Below are 23,174 nucleotides of genomic sequence, written 5' to 3'. Positions count from 1 at the left end.
ACTATACCAAATCATTACCTACCTAGAACTCGTTAGCCTAATACACAACCACCACTACTCTCCCGACGGACGGAGAGCGAGAGAGAGAGAGAGAGAGAGAGAGAGAAAGTCAATAGGAATAGAATCAGAGATGAGATATATAGAGAGGTAGGGATAGGGTAAGCAGTGTATGTACGTACGGCAGAGGTTATTAATAGGTGTAAGAGAATTACGAGCACCTCCACCAGGGAGCAGAGAATCATGGAAGGTACCTCCGTCAGAGAGCAGAGAACGGAACAAAGGTAAGTTAACAAGTTGTCAAGTGTCCCAGGTTTCCGTTAAAGACACTGTTCAACTCATTCGGACGAATAAAGAATTTATAACGCCAAGTATCATTAAGAAATAGCTGTATTAAAGGCTATTGAATACGCTGTCTCAATACACTGTACATATCGGGTATAATTGATTGAATTGATTCTGAAACAGAGGAAGGTTATTACTGATTGATACAGTCAAACTAGCCGCTGATTAAAGTCGTCGAATTGACTTATTCAAATGATGACTAAGTTAGGAATTAGAATTCCAAACTTCAATAGGGACTCAGCAAAGAGATTCAGTATTTTGACGACTCAAGGAAGACTTCAGCTTTGTTTGACTGTTCTCCTATAACTAACATGAATAAATTAATATGGTGAACATGCCGTACTATTAAGACCATCGTGAAAATCAGCCACCGAAGGAACTCTTGACACTAGTTCCCTAGAGACTAGTCTACAGTGAGAATAGAGACTAGAGTAACTACCCCCCGGGACTAGTCAATAATAACTACCCCAAGAGACTAGTCAATAATAACTACCCCTAGAGAGTAGTCCAGTAATTCTAACAGTAATGATTAACTGGTCTCATTCTCTAAAAGTAACTACCCCCAATAACTATCTGTGTCTCTAAAAGACTGAGGTGAAAAACAAACTGCTAATCTACGTAGCGCCACCTAGTGCACGCTTGAATAATCAAAAATAGAGCCGCACATGCCTTACTTAACGACGGTTGCTACGGCATCGTTAGAGACCGTTGTGAAGGACGCTGACGACGACGACGATGACAGATTGTGCGTTGTGTTGCCGATAGCGACGATTGTCTAACCTGTGTTGAGCGTTGCATACAGTCGTCTCCGGGACTGACGAGTTCCTCGGATTGCGAGTCGATCGACTCGCGAGAGAACGATCGCGTGAATCGCATTGCCCGGGTTAACGCCGTGGCGCGGGCTGCGGCGGCGCTGCGTCCGGACGACTCCGTACCACCGCCGCCACCGCCGAATAACCGGAACGCTGTACTCTTACGCTCGTCGGATATCGGCGACACCGGTGAATCGATATCCATACTGTGTTCCGATCTACTCTTGTCGTCGCCCGGCGACGAACCGCCGCCGGTGTTATTGTTGTCCGAGTCGCCGGCCGTGGTTTCCTCGGCGATGTTCTTCACCTCGTGTAGAATGCGTATCCACGACGGCGACTGTGCGTGACGTTCGATTTCTTTGTCTTCGCGATTCACGTAGTTGAAGATCTGGTCGACCTCTTCGATCGTCGTGGCGCGCGCCATCGCCGCTTGCGCGAAATTAAACTGTTTCTAAAAAACCGATAAAAACCGAGATAACCGGTGGGGTCAATGAGTGCGTGCGCCAAGAAACTGACCCCCTCTCGATGCAACCAGATAACCACAGGATACTGAGACTGGATGGTGACTGGATACTCATTGGATACTGACTGGATACTCATTGGATACTAACTGGATACTCATTGGATACTGACTGGATACTCATTGGATAGTCACTGGATACTCATTGGATACCCAGTGGATACTGACTGGATACTAGGAGGATACTGACTGACAAGATAGAGATAAATGACTAAGACTGAATTAAGCAAATATTTTATTCTATTTAAGATTTTTTTTCACGGATAAAAACTTGATTTTAAATTCCTGATACCCATGACATCACCAACGCTGCTGCGTCACGATGTGATTTACAAGATCGCGGTCTACAGTAACTTCCTCCCGGAAACTTAAAGGCTCCTTAAACCGAAAATCTAACAAAACCTGATGACGAAAAAGAATCCTTCAAAAACAAACGAGTTGTGAGATATCAGAGTAGAAATAGAGAAACCAAACGTCATCGACCTGTGAAAGACTAATTCATCCTGAAAGTGTAATCTACAGATTCCTGTCTGGTCGTCAGTTCTATGATAAATCTGATGTGTTTGAAATTTGTGCGATTACAATAAATAAATCAGTGAACAATAAACAGAAAATGTAAAATCTCTCTTACTGATACTGATAACGTCTCCATGACGGGTCCCGAATTCTGAGGTGTTTCCACGGCAACTGTAGCTTCATTATTGTTGATTGTTGCAGGAAGTGGTTCATCGTCGGGCGTTTCCACGTGGACGACCACTTCCACCTGATTCACATCCTCCTCCGCAGCAGCTGCATCCGGCTGCTTAGCAACGGCTGTTTCATTGTTAATATCGTCTTCGTTGTCGCTGTCGTCGAGGTCGTTGTCACGACGACGGTTCCGTTTTTTAAAACAAGCGAAACACCCGGGTTGACCGTCACCTCGCGACGATTTCTGCAACGACCTTATCGAACTTATATCCGATTGTCCGTCGTCGTGGCGATCGAAACTGTTTTTGTTCGCGTGGTCGTCTCCGCCGGCCATCTTGGGATTTCTAGGAAATTCTAGGAAACGGCGGCTGAAAATCCATCGAGAAAAACGCTTTCAAAGTTTCATCGGTTTTCAGAATAGTTCGTAAAACTACCGACAGATGTCGCCGCTGCATATCTGCGAATATATCGATATATCATGCGGAATGTCACAGTCGGAAAGTGTTTCCAAATCCAGGTTTTATTCACCGCAAAAAAACCTTCCGCCCGCTCTAAAGAGTTGCTACGGCGATACTCAATAGAACGACGTTAATATTACTCCTTGACGACCGCTGGCAACAATACCGCGTGTGCGTAATACACGGCAACCGGTGATGATGATGAAATGCTAACGTGGTTGAAAATTCGTTTTGTCAATAAATTCAAGGAGCCCCACCCAAATTCATCTATCACCACACACACACACACAGAGGAGAGAGAGAGTAATGTTTATTGATTTCTGGTGTTATTGATATAAAACTCTGCATCTTCAAATGCTAGCAGCAAATATAGACAGAATAACTCTGTAAAACTTCGAGAAGAAAAAACGCTTTAATGGGAACATATTTCAGTAAAAAATATACCTCAGTTATTGACTTAATATCAGACTGAATTGACTTCAGGTTTTGGCTGCATAAAACTGAGCTCTAGGAATTCAGCATCCTAAGACTCAGGTTGGCTACAAATCTAATCAAACATCTTAAAAGCTAACTCATTACCAGGCTTAACTTATAACTTATTTCAACAAATTAATACTTAGGGAAATTTCCATAAACCACAGCAAATTAAGGACAATGAATACATTTTTATATCAACTTTTTAAGGAGGGTCCAAGATTGTTTCAGCTATAAGTATAAACCTAGAAGGAAGTGGATTATCATCAATCAAAACTTGATAAATCTAACACTTTGAAACAAGACGTCAGGAAGAGAAAAATTATTATTAGCAGAACTTTTCAAAACAGTTTTTATCGCTTGAACTTTTTATCAAAACTGAAAGTCAAAGGTTTGACTCGGTGTTCGTATCATCAGCCTAATTTTAGACCAATGTCGAAGGGAAATAGAAGCTCTTACATAGCTCTGTATATTGTATGAAGCACATTTTCTTCAAATCGAATATTTATTATCGGCGACCCGGAAATCAATACTTGACTGAAATAGATCTCAGTGATTTACGTGCGCCGTTTACTGATTCTCCATTTTAACCGACGGCACGGAAAAAAGAAAATCGTAATTGATCGATGTTTAAAGCTGATACGATTGTTTGTTCGCCGCGATTTAATGACTCGGCAAATCGAAGGAAACCATGGCGAAAAAAAACTTCAAAAACCTACCCGAATACGATAAATGGCATCTCAAGAAAAATCAACATCATTTCATTTCTTACCTTCTTTTCCAAGAGGCTTTTTATGAATATTTTCTGATGCAAGATGAGTTTGTTAACAATAGGAAACCGTTATCGCCGATAGCAACTGATTTCAAATCCACCTCATTTTGCTTAATTTCACACTTTCAAGAATAGAATAGAAATCAAAAAGCTTACTCTAATTTCCTGCGATCCATTGCGAAGACCTTTCTTATACATCGCGTACATTATCAAAATATCCAAATCCAGTTTTCAGAATTCTTCAAATTTTCATAAATTCATTCATAATGCGAACCATACGGTTTATACTATGGTAGATATATAGATAATTTTACAGTGACAATCACTAATAAAGCCTGTTATTTCTACAAGTCAGTTAATTCTACTGATTTCATATAATTCCATGTGCCAGAAAACCGTTTCAGATTTTTCACTTACGGACACGGTATATCCTAGAATTTACTTCTTAGAAATCTCTTAGAAACTAGAGTGGACTAATTTCATGGAGGGGGACCCACTCATTAAGTACCAGTCAACAATTTAATTGTATATGTTTAGCAGCGATCAGGTTTATAATCATGAGGTATCAAGCGTACTATACTAAATAGGTCTCGAAAAGGTCACTGCATTGTGGACTAACGGCTAGTTATATCAATGACCAGCGCAACTTGGGCATTTTGCAGATCCCAATTTTCTGATAAGAGCAAGTCTGGTCTGGTTTATAGTATTTTTTAAATTCACCGGTCCTAATTTTACTGATGATCTAGTAAGAGGCAGAGTCTACCATATTTCTCAAACTCTTACTCAGTACCAATTCAGATAGAATGTCAACAATCAAGGGCCTATAGCAGGATCCGATCTAAGCACTCGTCCGATTGCCCGGGACAAGTATATTATCAATAGGGCAAGTAGGTTATCATTATGACTTGTCCCCGGGCTAGTGCAATTTTATGTCTCAATGCTTTTTGCCAATCGATACAACAGTTGAACTGCTGGGCAAGTAGATTTTTGAGGGGGCAAATAAAAATTTCAGATATGCTTGCCCCCGGGCAAGTGGTTCTTATTCCTTAGATCGGACCCTGCTATAGGTACGGACACTTCTGGAAAAATGCTATCGGAAACAAGTTTAATTTTTTCAGGAGACTTTCATTAATACATGAAAGAAAATGTTCAAACTAATCAGTTACCAAAGTTCACAGACGCTCGATGTCTCTTCACATTCCTGTACACATCAAACAAATTAAAAAAATCAGGAAAATGAAAATCAGGAATAGCCAGTCAGCAGATACAAGCAAAACATGAGGGTCAAACATAGTTCAAATATCATACAGCGATGTGATAACAATATTTCGTACCTGCCGTAGTGAATTATAGAATTCATTAACTTTTACATTTCCCTCATCGACAAACATAGCTCCGATCAGAGGCGGGTCCTCCCTCGTGCTCTCCGGGACGCCCGCTACGCCCCGCGGAGGAGCCGGCGGCCCGATTATCATCTTAGTTCCGATAAAATCTTTATACCCGTCGTCGTGGGAATACGACCATAAATTCGAGATATTTCTATCAGCCATGTTCCAGACGTATATTTGATATATTTCGATATGAAAGTTATGATATATCAACTCGATATAGCGCGCATACAGTGTCAGTCTATGTATGTTAATATGTATTTTAATCCAGGGTAGGTCGAACGCCTGTTCTCAAACCTATTCAATCGTTTACGATAAATACGAACCATTAATAATGGAACAAGTTCTGTCAAAAACAACAGATGTTTCACTAAATCTATTTTTAGTGGATACTATGAAGTTTATTAGAACGTCAGACATAATCAAATTTTTAAGTTTCTAAATTTCCTTTTAACCCACTGATCACGTTCAAGGTTTCATGTCCGCGTCTTAATAATGCAAGGGAGAAGAGACAGCAGAAACTCAGCCCAGCGCAGTGTACAGGTCCACATGAACCCCTACCTTGTCTAAGACTGACGGCTCGTCAAAACAATCTTATCTCTCCAAATTTAGTAGAAATGAACTCTGCGAAATATTCGCTGATAAATTCTGTCCACCATGAACTTTCATTGTTACAGATAAACTCACGAATTTATCTTTTCAACGACCATAATATCTGTCAACTTCAGTTTACATTTATCTAATTGAACTCAACATTATCGAAACTAAAAACTTACCTAAAATATTTCACAATCAAAATTCTTTTGCTGATAAGTTTTAACTATTTCAACTGTTTCCTCTGTATTCAAAAGTGACAATAACTCTAATTGAAATTATTACACAAATTCTTCGGTTCTTTATTTTTTTCTGAAGGGTGCAAATATTTCTGGGTGACAATCAAGTTGTCTATATGAACACTTAAACACCTATATTCATAGGTTGATTGTACCTAAAAAAATTAGCCTACATTTCCCTCGATCACGTGAATACACCATGCCTGGTCATTGACACCAGATCTCAAAATTACTTATCTTAATTACTATCAGATTATTGGGTAACAATCTATTGTTTGACAAAAAAAAACATTTTTAGGCGCAATTATAAAACCTGCAGGAGACGGAGAATCAAAATTCAACCTTACGATCAAGTATCTCACAAGTAGAACTTATGGCTTAATTTGATAACCTCATCGATGTTATCCCGTCGAACTGGATCCCGTGGGTTCCCGTCGAACTGGATCCCGTGGGTTCCTGTCGAACTGGATCCTGTGGGTTACAGTTTAATGAAGAATCTTAACGAATTCAGCTCATTTTGAGTTAAGAAAGATTTTTGCAGTTTTTTTTTATAGATACAAGCGAAGCATTCTACCACCATTAGAACAGTCAAACTCAGTCGTAGTCACTGTAATTGGCACCATGATCATTATTAAAGTAGATTACTCATCCAAATCAAAACTTATTCTTAGTAAACTGAATAAGAAATACAAATTGATACTCAAAAATAGAGATGACTTCAGTAAATGCGACGACTCAACCAGAGTTTGACTGTACAAAACCTATTTAATATTCATTTCTCCTGAACATAAGCAAAAGTATATCTACCACTAAGACTATCAAGAATAATAATAGCATTTCTTTCTTTATCTAAATGCAGTTAGATTGTTTTGAAGTGTGTAGATATGAAGTACCCCGTTATTGAGGAGTCTGTAACCTGCACCGGTAAATAGTGAAAACCAATACTTACGATGAATTTAGAATGAACATGTCTGTTTGTTTTAACTGTATGACTCCTGATACCGTTAATGCTACTGCCAGTACCTTCCTGTGTAACATTGACAAAATTATAATTCTAACCGATTTCAAAAATCGTCGAATCTTAGAAATTTCTCAAGAGATTATGACATTCTACATCAGCGAGACAGGCAGATACAAACAGATCAATGTATCGGGATGACCTGGATACCGGTATCATCATAGACACTGAGAATCCTGAAACTGGGTTGTAAAGGACCCAGTACAACCCTTATACTGGGTACCTTCATTCTGGATACCCTTACACTGGATACCATCATACGGGATACCCTTATACTGGGTACCATCATACAGGATACCTTATACTGGGTACCATCATACAGGATACCCTTACACTGGGTACCATCATTCTGGATACCCTTATACTGGGTACCTTCATACAGGGTACCCTTACACTGGATACCCTTATACTGGATACCCTTACACTGGGTACCTTCATACTAATATCCTGTAAAGCCATAGTTTACATGACAGATCCTTACACTGGGTTTTTTTAGAAACCTTTAACAGAAAGGGATCTACGGATCCATGATAAGCTCGTTAAAACATGGATTTAGACACGGCATCACATGAAGAAACCCTAGACAGAATGTTGTACCCCTAAACTGAGTACCCTAAAGACTGAGTAACCCTACGGACAGGATACCCTTTAGACTGGATACTATTTAGAGGCTAGATTAGAGAGTAGCCTGAATGGCAATACTTACAGTATTATGAAATCCGTTGATCAGTTTTTTCCCATTGTGCTGATGATGCTGTTGATGATATGATGGTTTTTTCAAGGATGTAGAATTACTAGATGATTCCTGATCTAATACTGTGGCTCCAGTCATATCGATAACTGTTCATAGATAGTTGAACTCTTTGTTAGATTTGGCGCGGTGTAGTATCCTTCACACACGTGATGAAACAGATTCTCCCTCTCACACAAATAAACTGATATACAATCCTGAATCCTTTGTGCCTCAATCAAACGAAGACTAGATTTATTAGTTACCTGTATAAAATCTATATAGTAGACAGAATCAAACTGTTTTCAAATGAAAGTCACAAATCCAGAGCTGTTGAATCAGAGGAATGTTCTTTGATAGCTTTTTACAGAAAATACTGGCTGATCAGTTTTCTAATCAGCTGTGTGTCTTGTGGGTCGCCGGTAAGGGGTTCCCTGTACTTCACGCAGACGAAGCTATCCAATCAGAACGCTAGGATCGAGAAGTGGGGATTCCTGTGAAGAGATGTTGACCTAGTTCCTCGTAGTGTAAGAGGTATTGTAAGAGCTGTCGTAGTCTAGTCGCGCGCTCGCGCGTGGGGGGAGAATGATGGAAATTTACCGTGGACTGACTCATTGCCGTCGTGTGTGAGGCATGGCACGGAGATCCCTCTTCGTGACCCTCAACACACGGGGATCCCTCGTGACTCTCAACACATTCCGTAGACGTCAACGAACTAACCAGTCACCAGAAAGAATTAATCATTGTTACGTTTTATACCGGGTTCAGAAATCTTTGAACAAATTAATATCTTTAACCTAGAAAATCCTTAAATCAGTAAAAGCGAATGTATTTTTTCATAAATTATTGATTTCAAACTAACAACCGTAAGAGAATTGTCTACACAATTAATTATTATCATAATTATTACTTCACTTATTAATCTTCAGTATTGATTAGATGATTGGAATTCAAGGCATTTTTCATTTTTATCCAGTACTCAGAATCAATAACATATCCACACTTTAGACACCAAACTTCAATATTTCAGTAAAAATAAATTCTTAAAAACTCTGTAAAAAGTTTTTGAATCATGAAAATCTTTCGTTTTTTCGTTTAAAAATACGTCTGTTCTTCCGGTAAACTCAATTGTTTTTTCAAGTTGATAAACTTTGCGTCAGAATATTCTCAAATTCGAACAAACCGTTTCCACATATTTTGACGTGTTATCTCTGATCATTGATCTGCAGCTATCCTGTGATGTTATCCCGGTTGCATCCTGAGTGAGGTAAATGGGGTCGAATTGTCACGTTTATTGACGAGAGAGACTGTGAGGGGGGTTAGGGGGGTTAGGGGGGTTAGGGGGGTAAAGTATAATGATTGCGAAATGTGATAATCGTACTTACATTAGGTCCAGACCTGGCTAACATTTGAGCCATCTGAAAAATACATAAGACACAAAATACCATCATTACTCAACGATCTCTAGTTAGTTAAATAGATCGAATCCTTTATAAATCCCTAATCCCCCAGGAGCGCTAATTTCTATATCTTAAAAATCAGAGGTAATCGTTTAATTTCGACAACTTAAAGAGTGGTTCAGTATTGAGCAACGTTTGCCAATTTTTCTTCATAATTAGTAAACTCTTCATTTCAAAATTCTACTTTCTCTATTTAAATATAAACAATAAGAATTGCCTCTGTTACAGATCAACCTTTATCTTAGCGAAAGCTATATTCTCTTTAAATGTATATTCCATCATAAAATGCATAAAACAACTTGTCCCCATCCCCCAAACATATACCGCTCATTTATCTCTTCACACCTAACCAGCCCAAATTATTGCTTTTCACTTTCATATTTTTTATCTTTTTAATATAAAATGGATCTATTCGCCACTTTTGAATGCATGGGCGATTCTACTATTTTCTAAAAGTTAAGTAATACATCTAATGATGGAATCAAATTATCACAATAGTGAAACCATTAAAAAGGCTACAGGCGACAGATTATACTAATGCTCAACCTTTGGAGATGATGTCAGAATGAAGATCGCTTATAGCCAATTACCCCCCAAGTGTCAAACGACTATTGTTAGCGCCTATTACTTAGACTGGAGGGCTTCTATTGTAAATCATTGCATCGATGAAAGTTAGATTTCACGACGTATAAAAGCACTCGAAGAGAATTCAAAAATAAACTCAACATTTAAAATATCGAATTTAATATCGATATTTGAGAACAGACGAAATGTGAAGTGTAAATTTATCGATTGAGCTGATTTTCGAGAAGAACTTACTTTACGCAGGTTTAACAGCAGATTTAACAGTAGACACACTTATAAACAGTGACTCGTTATTATCTGTGTATGTGTTATGTACAACAGGTGAACTATTAAACTATGGTCAAGGTTTATAATAATAATCAAGCTGCATTGTGTGGCTACACGGGACACGTGTCCATTCAGTGGTCTAAATAACGCAGTGTGGACAAACAGACATGAGTCGACTCTCTTAGAGTCAGACTTTTTGACGATCGAGTTATGTGAAACAGGCCCCGGTAAACAGAGGATGAGAGACAGGCCCTGGTAAACAGGGCACAGAGACATACACAGACCCTGGCAAGTAGATAGCCACAGACCCTGGTAAGCAGGAGACAAGAGACACAGACCCTGGCAAGCAGGAGACACAGACCCTGGTAAGCAGAGGACAGACAGACACAGACCCTGGTAAGCAGGAGACAAGAGACACAGACCCTGGCAAGCAGGAGACACACAGACCCTGGTAAGCGGAGACAGACAGACACAGACCCTGGCAAGCAGGAGACGGACACAGACCCTGGTAAGCAGAGGACAGACAGACACAGATCCTCGCAAGCAAGAGAGGACAGACCCTGGCAGGCAGGGGACAGACAGACACAGACCCTGACAAGCAGGGGACAGACAGACACAGACCCTGGTAAGCAGGAGACAGACACAGACCCTGGTAAGCAGCGAACAGACAGACACAGATCTTGGCAGGCAGATAGACACGGACCCTGGCAGAGACAGAAACAGACCCTGGTAAGCAGGAGACAGACACAGACCCTGGTAAGCAGGGGACTGAGACAGACCCTGGTACGCAGAGGACAGACACAGACCCTGGTAAGTAGGGGACTGAGACAGACACATTCCCTGGTTAGCAGATAGACACAGACCCTGGTAAGCAGGAGACAGACAGACAGACCCTGCCAAGCAGGAAACAGACAGACAGACAGACCCTGGTAAGCAGGAGACAGACAGACAGACCCTGGCAAGCAGGGGACAGACAGACACAGACCCTGGCAAGCAGGTAAATGAACTCACTTCAATAGCGTGGGCGATGGAATCCATCTTCATGAACGGAGCACGTTTTTTTTCCGCCATCATTTCAAACGAGACGTTTTAAACTCAACTGAAAACTTTACGCATAAAACACAGAAATATCATCACATCAACTTTTAAACTTCTTAAAAAAAACGTCATCAAACTACGAACTACACGTTTCATATACTTACTGTAACACAGCAGACGGGCGGGCGGGTGGGCGAGCAGACGGCGGGCGGACTGAGAGAGTTTAAATCACTGAATGTTCGATAACAACGGTTTAAAGAATGCCACGTCTACGCAAAAAAATACTCCTAAATATCTACTGTTTCCATGGTTTCCATATTCAATGATGGAATATAGGAAACCAGTCACTATAGGCGCTTTAAACGGGATACAGTTAAAGACCCCACCCTGGAGCCCTCGGCAAAATCGCTATCTCATCAACCGATTCAAATTGCTCATTATCATTATCGGTTCCGGTTGCGACTGGTTCCACGCGTTACTAATTTACTTTGATTTCATCACGTATCAAAATCATCGTTAATTTTTGCCTGATATTAGCAAACAATATCGATTGCATTTTCAAGTGAAAATAATCATCACCGATAGTTGAGATAATTCAACAGATATTAGATGATGAATTATTGTAAATATCGAGAAAAAAAACTGAAGAAAAATATTGCGAAAAAACCAGGGGCAGGTTGCATAGTCATGGCTTAGACTTAAGACCAGTCTAAGACCAACTTAGTTCTATTGCAAATCTAACAACTTAGGACCAGTCTTAAGATTTAAGACCACTTTTGGACTTAAGTCACGACTGTGCAACTGGAGACCCAGGGGTCGGTTCCATAGTCAAGACTTAAGACCAAAAGTGGTCTTAAATCTTAAGACTGGTCTTAAGTTGTTAGATTGGCTATAGAACTAAGTTGGTCTTAGACTGGTCTTAAGTCTAAGCCCTCACTATGGAACCGGACCCCGAGGCTTAAGTCGTCAAAGCAGAGACGATCGTCACATCTGAATGATGACTAACATTTACAGTACATTGAATTTGCGACTCAAAAACGACTTCAGCAATGTAACGACTTATACAAATAATGACTTATAACCGAGACTACCTTCAATTTTTTCGAGGGAAAAATTATTTTTTAAACAAATCAATTAAAAAAAAACACTTTGAAATAATATTGAATTGATGGTGAAAACTTAATATGAATTTGAGGCTGATTCGAATTGAGATGACTTCAAACTGCGAAAATAAAAATCACTGAAAATATTTTCCAACGAAAAACACAAAAACTCAGAACAACACAACACGATACCTTTAAACTCCTCCAAGCGATAAATATCCTCGGAGTTCGCTCCGACTTATTCCCTCCTCCAACTAGCAGGAGATGAGAGTAAAACACGTACGAGCTTCAGTCGGACTGCGAGTCGGCACAGATCCTTTCGAAAACGCGTAGTTTTTGCTGCCGGGAAATAAAAACGAGTAAAACACAGAGAATTCAGTGATATTTTCGATTAATTTTCAAAACGCTGATTTCAAACCCGAGATGAAGAGAAGCTGACAGGATATGAGAGGAGGGTGTGTACACGTGTTATATCTACTACACTCAGTCCCACCCAGTTTAATGAAACAGATATCAATAACCTTTACACAACGCACTATACATCTCCATCTCTCACTCACTCGTCGTTAACCCTAACCTTAAAGTTTAATTAGGAAAAACAATCGACAAGAAATTCATACATTTTTCTTCGTAAGAAATTGATCTAATGACGTAAAACTTGGCGCTTTAAAAGCCTTACTTCTAATGATAGAAATAAAAATCAAATAGATTTCTAATAAATTTATAAGCAGTTCAGATTTGAAATGTTTTTGAATGTTTTCAAATGAAGAACTAGTTTCATAGATTTGTGATTTTAAAGATTTTATTGAAGATGTTTGAAGTAAAAATGTAATTAGATCATACAAATAATTTTTCTTAATTTAAGAGGCTCAATAGTTGAGCGAGGTAGGAACTGAAAGTTTGATTCAAAGGACCTGTGATTCCGTGATGTAACTCGACCTACAGGAAATTTATCTTTATTAAAAAAATGCTTGGATTTGAAAATGTTTTGGACCCGATAAAAAAACCACAAATACCCGCATTACTTTCACCACTTTATATATTACCAAAAAACATAAAAAGGATGTATTTTTTGTATTACAGCTAAATATCTGGAACTATTTCAATATCTGGAACTATTTCAATATCTGGAACTATTTCAATACCTGGAACTATTTCAATATCTGGAACTATTTCAATATCTGGAACTATTTCAATATCTGGAACTATTTCAATATCTCATGAAATAGAATTAATGTTTTTATTGCTTTCCAGTAAAAGATGAATTTCAGGTGATCCCTCCTACGGCAGCGAATAATCTAATTAATCGACGCATACACGCCCTGTTGTAACCGTGGCGATGGCATTTAGTTCGGTGCATTATTGCGTATCGAACAACAACGAAAATCATTAGAAATCAATAGAGAAATTCACAGGAAATCTGACGATCTACGATGAGCTGGAATACATGTCGGTTTACTGTTTGCAGGGGCAGGGCATACACTGTTTCTTAGTTTGGGCTCGTAGAAGCCCAGCAAATTATAAGCTGTGGCTGGAATTAGTTTTTCTGAATTGCTGGACAGAGTCTAGTGTAGTCAACTGTTTGTCTCAGTGGCTGGTCAGGGAATCCAGCCCAATTAGTTTGTCTCAGTGACTGGGCACAGGGCACAAGCCACATCAATTAGTTTGTCTCATTGACTGGACACAGGGCACAAGCCACATCAATTAGTTTGTCTCAGTGACTGGACACAGGGCACAAGCCAGCTCAATTAGTTTGTCTCAGTGACTGGGCACAGGGCACAAGCCACATCAATTAGTTTGTCTCATTGACTGGACACAGGGCACAAGCCAGCTCAATTAGTTTGTCTCAGTGACAGGGCACAGGGCACAAGCCACATCAATTAGTTTGTCTCATTGACTGGACACAGGGCACAAGCCAGCTCAATTAGTTTGTCTCAGTGACTGGGCACAGGGCACAAGCCACATCAATTAGTTTGTCTCATTGACTGGACACAGGGCACAAGCCACATCAATTAGTTTGTCTCATTGACTGGGCACAGGGCACAAGCCACATCAATTAGTTTGTCTCAGTGACTGGACACATGGCACAAGCCACATCAATTAGTTTGTCTCATTGACTGGACACAGGGCACAAGCCAGCTCAATTAGTTTGTCTCAGTGACTGGGCACAGGGCACAAGCCACATCAATTAGTTTGTCTCAGTGACTGGACACATGGAACAAGCCACATCAATTAGTTTGTCTCATTGACTGGACACAGGGCACAAGCCAGCTCAATTAGTTTGTCTCAGTGACTGGGCACAGGGCACAAGCCACATCAATTAGTTTGTCTCAGTGACTGGGCGCAGGGCACAAGCCACCTCAATTAGTTTGTCTCATTGACTGGACACAGGGCACAAGCCAGCTCAATTAGTTTGTCTCAGTGACTGGGCACAGGGCACAAGCCACATCAATTAGTTTGTCTCAGTGACTGGGCACAGGGCACCAAGCCATCTCAATTTGTTTGTCTCAGTGACTGGGCACAGGGCACCAAGCCATCTCAATTTGTTTGTCTCAGTGACTGGGCACAGGGCACAAGCCTCCTCAATTAGTTTGTCTCAGTCACTGGACACATGGCACAAGCCACCTCAATTAGTTTGTCTCATTGACTGGACACATGGCACAAGCCACCTCAATTAGTTTGTCTCAGTCACTGGGCACAGGGCACAAGCCAGCTCAATTAGTTTGACCGTGAAAATATCTGATCGTGAAACTAAACCAGTCAGGTTACCGTGACAGTGGTTGGCCACAAACAAACGCGACAAACTACGCACAAGCCTCAATCGGCGGCAAGCCGGCTCAAATTCCTTCTCAAGTTTTAAGAAATTAAAATGACAGCAGATTTTCCATTCAAATTTCACAAAAAATCATTCATAGGCTGATATATAATCATTCCCAACTATCTTCAAATCATTACAAATATGTAAAATAGCGATAAAACTTACCAGATTCCTTTTCATCGCGTTGGATTGAGCGCGGAATTAAATTACATTGAAATCAATTGAATTGACGAGGGGGCAGCACCGTACGGTGTCTAACATTCAAATCGGCGTCGAATTCAAATTTTTTAACACGAATAAATCGCGTTTTTCGACACTTGTGATCAATTCTACTGACAATCAACCGCATCCCGAATAGTAATTCGTGAGTATATGTTCTTAAAGCCGTTCGAATTTCGGGTTAGCTGTGATTAGATCACGAGAAATACACAGTTTGAATTGACGAGGCCCACAAAACAATTCCATACCCCGGCCCAACCACCACCACACGGATAACCTCAACAAAAACGGTGACCTATTTTAATCAACGAATTAATGAATTAAAATGAAATGTGTTTATATTTCAGTGAATTATCGCCATGTCTGATGAATCTAATAATAATGAATCGAGCAGTATTCCGATGTTACCTCCGGATTCACCAGGAAGCTCCGTCTCCAGTCAGTTTCTCGTAAGTTCGTCCGTCCGTCCCTGGCAGCTGAGATCTTTAATGAAATAATCAACTTCTTTTCCTAGGATGATTGAATATTTCTGTTTTTCCTAGGATGAATACGAAGAGGTTATTAAGTACGCGGTGGTCGTTCCATCCTACGACCCGAAACAATACGCGATGAAATTGACCGATTCGCGAGGAACGTTCAGCGCCCCCGGCAACAACGACAACAATGAGCAACCGATCGCTTCTACGTCGACGCCGGCGCCATCTAGCGAGCGTCATATGATCATCGAACGAGAGCCACAATCGTCTACCGCGGGTAAGTTTTGGGTTCGGAAGATTTTCTGGTTCCTCCGTGCGTGGTTTGATTTTATTTGAGTATTCGCGGTCGTGTTTTGTTTAGAATCTACGGTAGGATCGGACGATAGCAACAACGACATTCAGAAAAAACGCAAGGAAAAAACGATTAAGAAAGTTTCCTATCAAGAAACGCGAAGTAAGTAGAAATTAGACGACAAAAATTCAAGTGAAAAAAGCTTGAATCTTTTATTGTCTCGGGTCTAAAAAAAAACCAGGGCCAAGTTGCAGAGTCGTGGCTTTGAATTAAGACCAGTCTAAGACCTAGCTCTATAGCCTATTTAACAACTTTAAACCAGTCTTAAGGTTTAGAACCATTTTTGGTCTGTGCAACTGGCCCCAGGGCTAAGTTGCACAGTTGTGACTTTAGTCCAAAAGTGATCTTAAACCTTAAGACTGATCTTAAGTTGTTAGATTGTCTATAGAACTTAGTTGGTCTTAGACTGGTCTTAAGTCTAAGCCATGAATGTGCAACTGGGTTTAATTCATCTTCACTCAAGAGTGGATTTAGAGGATTTAGTCCAAACCTATTTCCTCAATTTTAGATTATCATCAAAACGCCGGCAAAAAAATTCCTGTTTGATATTTTCAGTGACGGCCGCGGACGTGTCGAGAATTCGAGCCTCGTTGCCGGCGGATATCCTCGAAATAGAGGAGGAAAAGATCGTCGCTGAGGTCGACAATCAAGAGCAGACGGAGGAAGAGGAGGAAGGAGAAGAGGACGGTGAAGAGGTTGATAATCCTCGTTTGTTGTTGGACGAGGATTTAACTCGCATGGAAAGCGTTTTGGATCAATGGACGTTTGATTTAAAGAGGAACGTTCTGGTGAGTGAGAACTGTCGGTTTGAATTCAACTGTTTTTTAACTGTTTTATTTGTTGTGTTTGAATTGCGTTGATTTGTTTTATCAATTTTAGGCCGAATTGAGTCAGTTGAAAATCAGAATTACGCAGAACGCGAAGAAAACTATTGAGGAAGAGAAAGAAAAGTAAGAGATAAGAGGAAATGAGAGGGGGAGATGAGAGGGCGAGGTAGGGTGAAGATAGAGGGAGAGACAGAAGGGGGTGACAGAGGGTGAGAGGGAAGGGGAGAGAGAGGAGGAGAAAGGGGAGAGAGGTAGGGTGAAGATAGAGGGAGAGACAGAAGGGGGTGAGAGCGTAGATAGAAGAAGTAGAGATGAAAGGAAGATAGGGTCAAAACCTAGAGGGAGAGAAAATGGAGAGAGAGAGGTTGAAAAGGGAGAGGAAGAGAGGGAGAAAAGAAAGAGGTTTAAGGGAGAGGGAGAGAGAGTAAAAAATAGAGAGAGGGGCAAGGAACCTGGCAGAAGGAAATAGTGAGAAAAGTTCTTATTGTTGAGTCTAATTTAAAGATTTCAGTTTAGGTTTATATGTTTTGATATTTACAGTTGAACTCTTGTGCAGTCGTCAAATTACTGAAGTCGTTTTTGAGTCTCGATTTAAATTGATCTAGTGACTGAACCAAGTCAAACTGCGTGGCAAAACTTTCGATTGATTCATAAACGAATTGATGAAACTGTTTTTCAGATGTCGCGTCGTGACTCGTCAGTTGCAGTCAGAAATGGACGGATTGAGAGATTTAATATCGACGTACGAACAATCGATCAAACGTAAAGACACGGTGATTTCAAACCTGACGACGGCGATGCAAAAACAACAAGATAAATATCAAACTCTACGAGCTTTCTGCGAGTGGAAAATAAAACTGAATGATCAGAAACGCGAGGTAGGGTTTTAGATCGAGTTGGAGCTATCTATCTAACTGAAAAATGGGTTCCCAGTAGTGTAACTGTTGGGTTCTCAAACATGTTTCTAATTAAAGGGGCTACAAATTCTTAAAAGTTGTTTTTAGAGTTAACCAGATGATAGTTGACAATTGAAAATTAATTGTTACTATGGTTTTTAGATTTGTGAGAATATGGATTGAGTTGGAGCTATCTATCTAACTGAAAAATGGGTTCTCAGTAGTGTAACTGTTGGGTTCTCAAACATGTTTCAAATTAAAGGGGCTGCAAATTCTCAAAAGTTGTTTACAGTTAACCAGTGGATAATTGACATAGTGAAAATTGAAAGTTCATTGTTACTATGGTTTTTAGATTAGTGAGAATATGGATTGAGTTGGAGCTATCTATCTAACTGACAACCGGGTTCTCCGTGGTAGAACTGGGTTCTAAAACATGTTTCTAATTACAGATATTTAGGCCGGCAAAAGTAGAACAGAACCCAGTTCTGAGTTTAGATTGGACTTTTAAAACCATTGAAATGACTTTATTTGACTCGTAAATCAAACTTATGCAAGAACTGTGGAAAACTGGAGCCAGAATTGATTAATTTCAAAAACTAGTTTAACTGGTTTTTTTTTTAGGAATTTGCGTTGAACATGGCCAGGAAGCATCATCGCACGGCGTTACAGCGTAAAGTTTGGGAAAGCTGGCATTCGGTGATCGAAGCTAAATGGAGGGATCGAGTTGAGAAAGCGTGTCAATCGAAGGCTAGCGAAGTTTGTATGGATTTGAGCAATGACTACGAAGCAAGGATTCGTTCGGTACGTTTAGAAATTACCGCAACTACACTGGGTACACTGGGTACCGGTAACTGACATTGTGACAGTTTAAACTGTGTCTTTAGTATGAACTGAATTATACTCAGGGCCCAGTTTCACAAAAAGGTTTATCTCTTAAATCGATTTAATTTCTTCATTAATTCAGTTTATTTTAAATCGATTTAGGTCTTAATTTTTTTTGTGAAACTGGGACCTGATTAAAAGGCTTAACTGAAAACTGACTGGTAGATTGACATTAATCTTAGTAATTCAGAGTTAATGAGTAAAACCTACAGTTAAAGATTTGTAACAGTTTATTCTGACAGTTTCGAAGTTTTGACTTAACTTCATCATCACAGAAAATCAAAATATTAGTTTACATAACCTTTTCAAAACTTCGCAACTGTCAGAATAAATTTTTAAATCATCAGTGGGTTTTGCTCGTTAACTGTTGACTGTTAAACTGAATGGTTGGGTATTAAATGCGATGGTACTCGGCGGCTGACCACAAACTCATAAATACGCCCTCTATATTCTTATCTCGGTAGTTAGAAGAAGCGTTGGCCGATTCTAGAACGGAAGTAACGAAACTGCACAAACAACGCGATGAATATGAGGAAACTATGAAGAAAGCGTTCATGAGAGGAGTTTGTGCGTTGAATATGGAAGCTATGACGATGTTTAACGAGGCCGGTGAGAAACAAGGTACAAATTCTCAGCTCAATGATTTCAATTCTATCCAAGGGTAGATTGATTTCGGATGACCCCCGGTCCCTCTCTTGGAATAAATTTGATATATCATAAACTGTTGGTTTTGAAAATGAGAAATTTTACAGTTTTTGCTTCTATGAATTCACATTCAGCAAATAGTATTTCACTTGTGAGAAGCTTTCATGACATTTTCATTTCATTTCCCGCCTACAGGCAGCGATTCGTCGAGCGTCAATCAACAACCAACTCCGCCCACTTCTTCGCAACAGCAACAACAACAGTCGTGTTACCATAGTAACGAGAATATGCCGCCTGTTCGGCCGGTCGAGTCGTATAAATATCAACAGGAACCGATCTATCATACAGCAGCGCCCCCTAGAGTTATAACAAGTCAGGCTTCCAAGACTAAAGTGGTTTGTAAATTTTTTTTGCACATGCGAGAAATTTCTTAAGACTTTTTTTATTGCATAATAAACTAAGTTCAGTTAGCGTATGGGATAATAGATAATTGCTAACAAACCACTGAATTGATGGTTCACCGAGATAAACAGTACCGATTTAGGAGTCTACAGTAGTTGGGATATGAAAGTGATGCAGATGCTTCCTCAAAATTTGAAATTTTCTGCTTTAAAATTCCTTATATCCAGTAATGACTGATCTGTAGGGACCGCCAATTCGCGAACACATGGAATTTTTTCTAAGCAAAAGAATTTTCTATTTCAGTCTTCGATGAGTAAATCACTGCAGACACGACCAGTCGCCAACACCAGAACGATCTCCGCTAAAATCACCGGTCGAGCTGACGCGACAAAATCCAACAAACCTTCACCGCTCGGTTCAAATAACGTTCAACTAGCGCCACCTATGAGCAGCGTAATCGTCGAACGCCATCAACCGATTGTCAAGGTAATGACCGTAACAATGCAATCATTTTAATTTCGATTTTCAATTATCGGGAATTTTATTTTATTTTTTATTTCGTAGCAAACAATCGGCCAGGCGACAGCAGCAAAATATCCGGTCAACAGCGCCACCGGTGGAGGAAACGCGCAACAGGGAATATCTCATCGTAAAATAGCCGGTCAGACGGGACCGATTAAAATATCAAACCCCGGATCTCAAACTATCAACGTTGAATAGTTTGAGATATCAGAAACAACCAAGCGCTGGTCGCCAGGTTTTAGAGAAATTATTTAATTAAGTAGATACCAATTATCTAAGTTTAATTAATATGAATTTATTATAAGTTAATTAGTTAATGATTAATATTGATTATTATTTCATGTATACTGGTAGTAGGTGAACAATTTTGTAATTATTTTTCCATGAATAAATATGAAATGAATATAATAAGAGGCGATTGTGATCTTTCGTAATTTTATGTATTGTTTATAAGTTTTCATGGTTGTCAGGAACAGGAACAGGAGACTAAGATTTGAGGCTACATTATCCTGAGAATCTGACTTTTCCATGTCAATGGTTTTTAGCAACACTCTTTTAAGAGCTACTTTTTGGAAAAAGTTGTTAAAACCCAGGGCCCAGTTTTATAGACTGGTATCATCTTTAACCAATGGGTTAACTCAATTGAAAACGAATTAAGTTAGCCCCTGGGTTAAAGTTAAAACCGGGAACTGATTTTTGCAAAAAAAATGTCAATAAATGCTGATAAGTGCTACTCTGATTTGACATTTCATAATAAAATATGAATGAAAAGTGATATTTATTTGTCCGATGAGATCTAAGGGAAGTGTAAACCACTGGGTTAGTAGATTGGCTGTTGTATTTAATAAATATATTTTATGGTCTGAAAAACTCCGAGAATAATATTTAATTTGCTAGAAATTCTTCCTGCGGCATGTGAGTCTGCCGCTTTACCGGATGTTAATACATTCCGCTGACAAAAGGGTTCTATCAAAAATGGCTTGAAAATCGTTTTAAAAAGAAAGTCACCTTACCTAAGGCTAATAAATTAATAGAATTATTCATATACAACGGAACCGTCTTAAACAACGAACGAAATTCGGCTAAAAATTATATCTGTATTACTCGCATGCCACAGTAAGATAGCGAGGCTGCGTTAGATTTTAACCGTACAGTGCTGCCCCTAAAAATAACGATAGCGGAATTTCTGTGAACTAAAATAGCGGCGCATATTTACCGCCGGAATATAAAATTCCTTATTACGTACAATACGGACCAGTGTGTCGCCTAATTCTGATTAAATATGATACTATGAATACTTCATGAATTTTGGATGATATTCCTATATTTCTTAGTAAATGATTTGCTGTTCTGTTTTAAGCAAAAACTCACTTAACAATCAATTAGAATTCATATAAAGAAAATTGATTATTTACAAACATCTTGGATGATAATCCTTCAAAAAAATTGACAAAACTTTCACTTTTTTCCTCCCATGACATAATTTTGGTGAGCAAATCAATATAAAATACAAATATCCATGGCGCCTTCTCCCCGGCAAAACAAAAATTCCCCGGTGCAAATTTACTCTTTTAAAACTATATTTTTAACAAAAACTTTCAGTTGAATAGTTTCAGTGCTGTTTTAAGATTTTAAGAGATGGTTTTCGAAATCCGGCCCGCAAATCGGTAAATAGTTCGTCCATTACGACCGTTCAAAGACTCTGGCAAGCGAATATAAAATTAGTTCGAATTTTCCCCGCTATCGATATACATAGGGGCGGCACTAGACGGTCGAGTGCCGACCTTGCTTTATTAGTGAGGCCGCGGCGAGTTCAGTTCCATCAAAGCTGTCGCTTTATCTAATAACACTATTCTCTTAATTAATTAATATTTTGAAGCAACTTTTTTAAGTCAAAATAGTTAAATAGTTAAATGAACATAGTATTTCCTGAATTTCATAAGAAGTAGTTAAATGAGTTAAGTTGTCGCAGCCTGTGCGGATTGCCCGGGGTTGTTGCCGGAACTATAACCCAGGGTTATAGTAAGAAACTCAATTTCTTTCTAGAAATTAATTGAATGTTTGCGTCATCACAAAAAAAAAATATATATTTAAACTATATCATCAATATTTTGAGACGAAAATCGCCGGGGAGTTAAAAAAACAGAATCCTGAATATCTCATTTTAGGGGCCTGGTATCCAAAAACTAACCTCATTTTTGTGATCAGCACCACAAAAATATGTCCGTACTAAAATTTTACTGAAAATGGGCAAAAATGAAATTTTGACTTTCTCCCCCATTTTTGGGGTACATATTTTGGGCATAAACACCCTTATTTGCCCATGAAGATAAATTTGGATTCAAAATCTGATTTCGGATCCGGAATCTACACATCAGAATACATCTTCCTACAAAGTTTCGAAAGAATCAGAGAAAAAAAATTTTTCGCCCGAAAAAAACTCCTGGACTAACACCTTAGATTTTTGCCATTTTTGGCCAAAAAATCGAATCTCTTCGATTTGTTTGAAATTTTAGTCCTATACATTTTCAGGGGTGCTGATTCCAAATCTGCTGATAGATTTTGAATATCTCAAAAATTCTGGGTTCCATGGCATTTTGAAATTTTAGGGGTCCCCAAAAAATTCGAATTTCTCCTTTTTTGGACCT

General features: G+C 39.3%; 2 protein-coding genes across 19 annotated transcripts in view; one reads left to right on the top strand and one right to left on the bottom strand.

Moving 5' to 3' along the window:
- LOC141913900 (pyruvate kinase PKM-like) overlaps nucleotides 1-23,174 on the bottom strand; it is a 47,186-nt gene that overhangs the window by 18,687 nt on the left and 5,325 nt on the right. For 9 of the 18 annotated variants that reach the window (XM_074805094.1, XM_074805101.1, XM_074805092.1 and 6 more), the window contains exon 1: nucleotides 5,400-5,667. In XM_074805094.1, coding sequence (XP_074661195.1) covers nucleotides 5,400-5,615 — 216 coding nt within the window. In that variant the 5' untranslated portion in view covers nucleotides 5,616-5,667. Of the gene's footprint in view, nucleotides 1-22; nucleotides 92-4,221; nucleotides 4,353-5,399; nucleotides 5,668-7,235; nucleotides 7,314-8,010; nucleotides 8,440-9,419; nucleotides 9,453-11,357; nucleotides 11,453-12,679; nucleotides 12,827-15,470; nucleotides 15,540-23,174 lie in introns of those variants that run through there. The other 9 variants (XM_074805098.1, XM_074805104.1, XM_074805103.1 and 6 more) reach the window with 9 other exon arrangements.
- Nucleotides 15,568-20,848, top strand: LOC141913903 (centrosomal protein POC5-like). The gene is made up of 12 exons (XM_074805114.1): nucleotides 15,568-15,669; nucleotides 15,872-15,973; nucleotides 16,067-16,277; nucleotides 16,362-16,454; nucleotides 16,908-17,140; nucleotides 17,232-17,302; nucleotides 17,859-18,057; nucleotides 18,697-18,876; nucleotides 19,422-19,578; nucleotides 19,798-19,997; nucleotides 20,308-20,490; nucleotides 20,569-20,848. The coding sequence occupies exons 2-12, from the start codon at nucleotides 15,884-15,886 to the stop codon at nucleotides 20,722-20,724; spliced, it is 1,773 nt and encodes a 590-aa protein (XP_074661215.1). The 5' UTR covers nucleotides 15,568-15,669; nucleotides 15,872-15,883; the 3' UTR covers nucleotides 20,725-20,848.

This window comes from Tubulanus polymorphus, chromosome 12 (genome assembly GCF_964204645.1).
Source record: "Tubulanus polymorphus chromosome 12, tnTubPoly1.2, whole genome shotgun sequence".
NCBI lineage: Eukaryota > Metazoa > Nemertea > Palaeonemertea > Tubulaniformes > Tubulanidae > Tubulanus > Tubulanus polymorphus.
The sequence above is the reverse complement of the archived record's forward strand: the minus strand, read 5'-3'. Positions and strand labels throughout refer to the sequence as shown.

Coding starts and splice junctions, on each gene's coding strand:
- LOC141913903 (XM_074805114.1), top strand. CDS start 15,884: ATGTCTGATGAATCTAATAATAATGAATCGAGCAGTATTCCGATGTTA. Junction 16,278..16,361: donor GCCACAATCGTCTACCGCGG/GTAAGTTTTGGG, acceptor TGTTTTGTTTAG/AATCTACGGTAGGATCGGAC. Junction 17,303..17,858: donor ATTGAGGAAGAGAAAGAAAA/GTAAGAGATAAG, acceptor ACTGTTTTTCAG/ATGTCGCGTCGTGACTCGTC.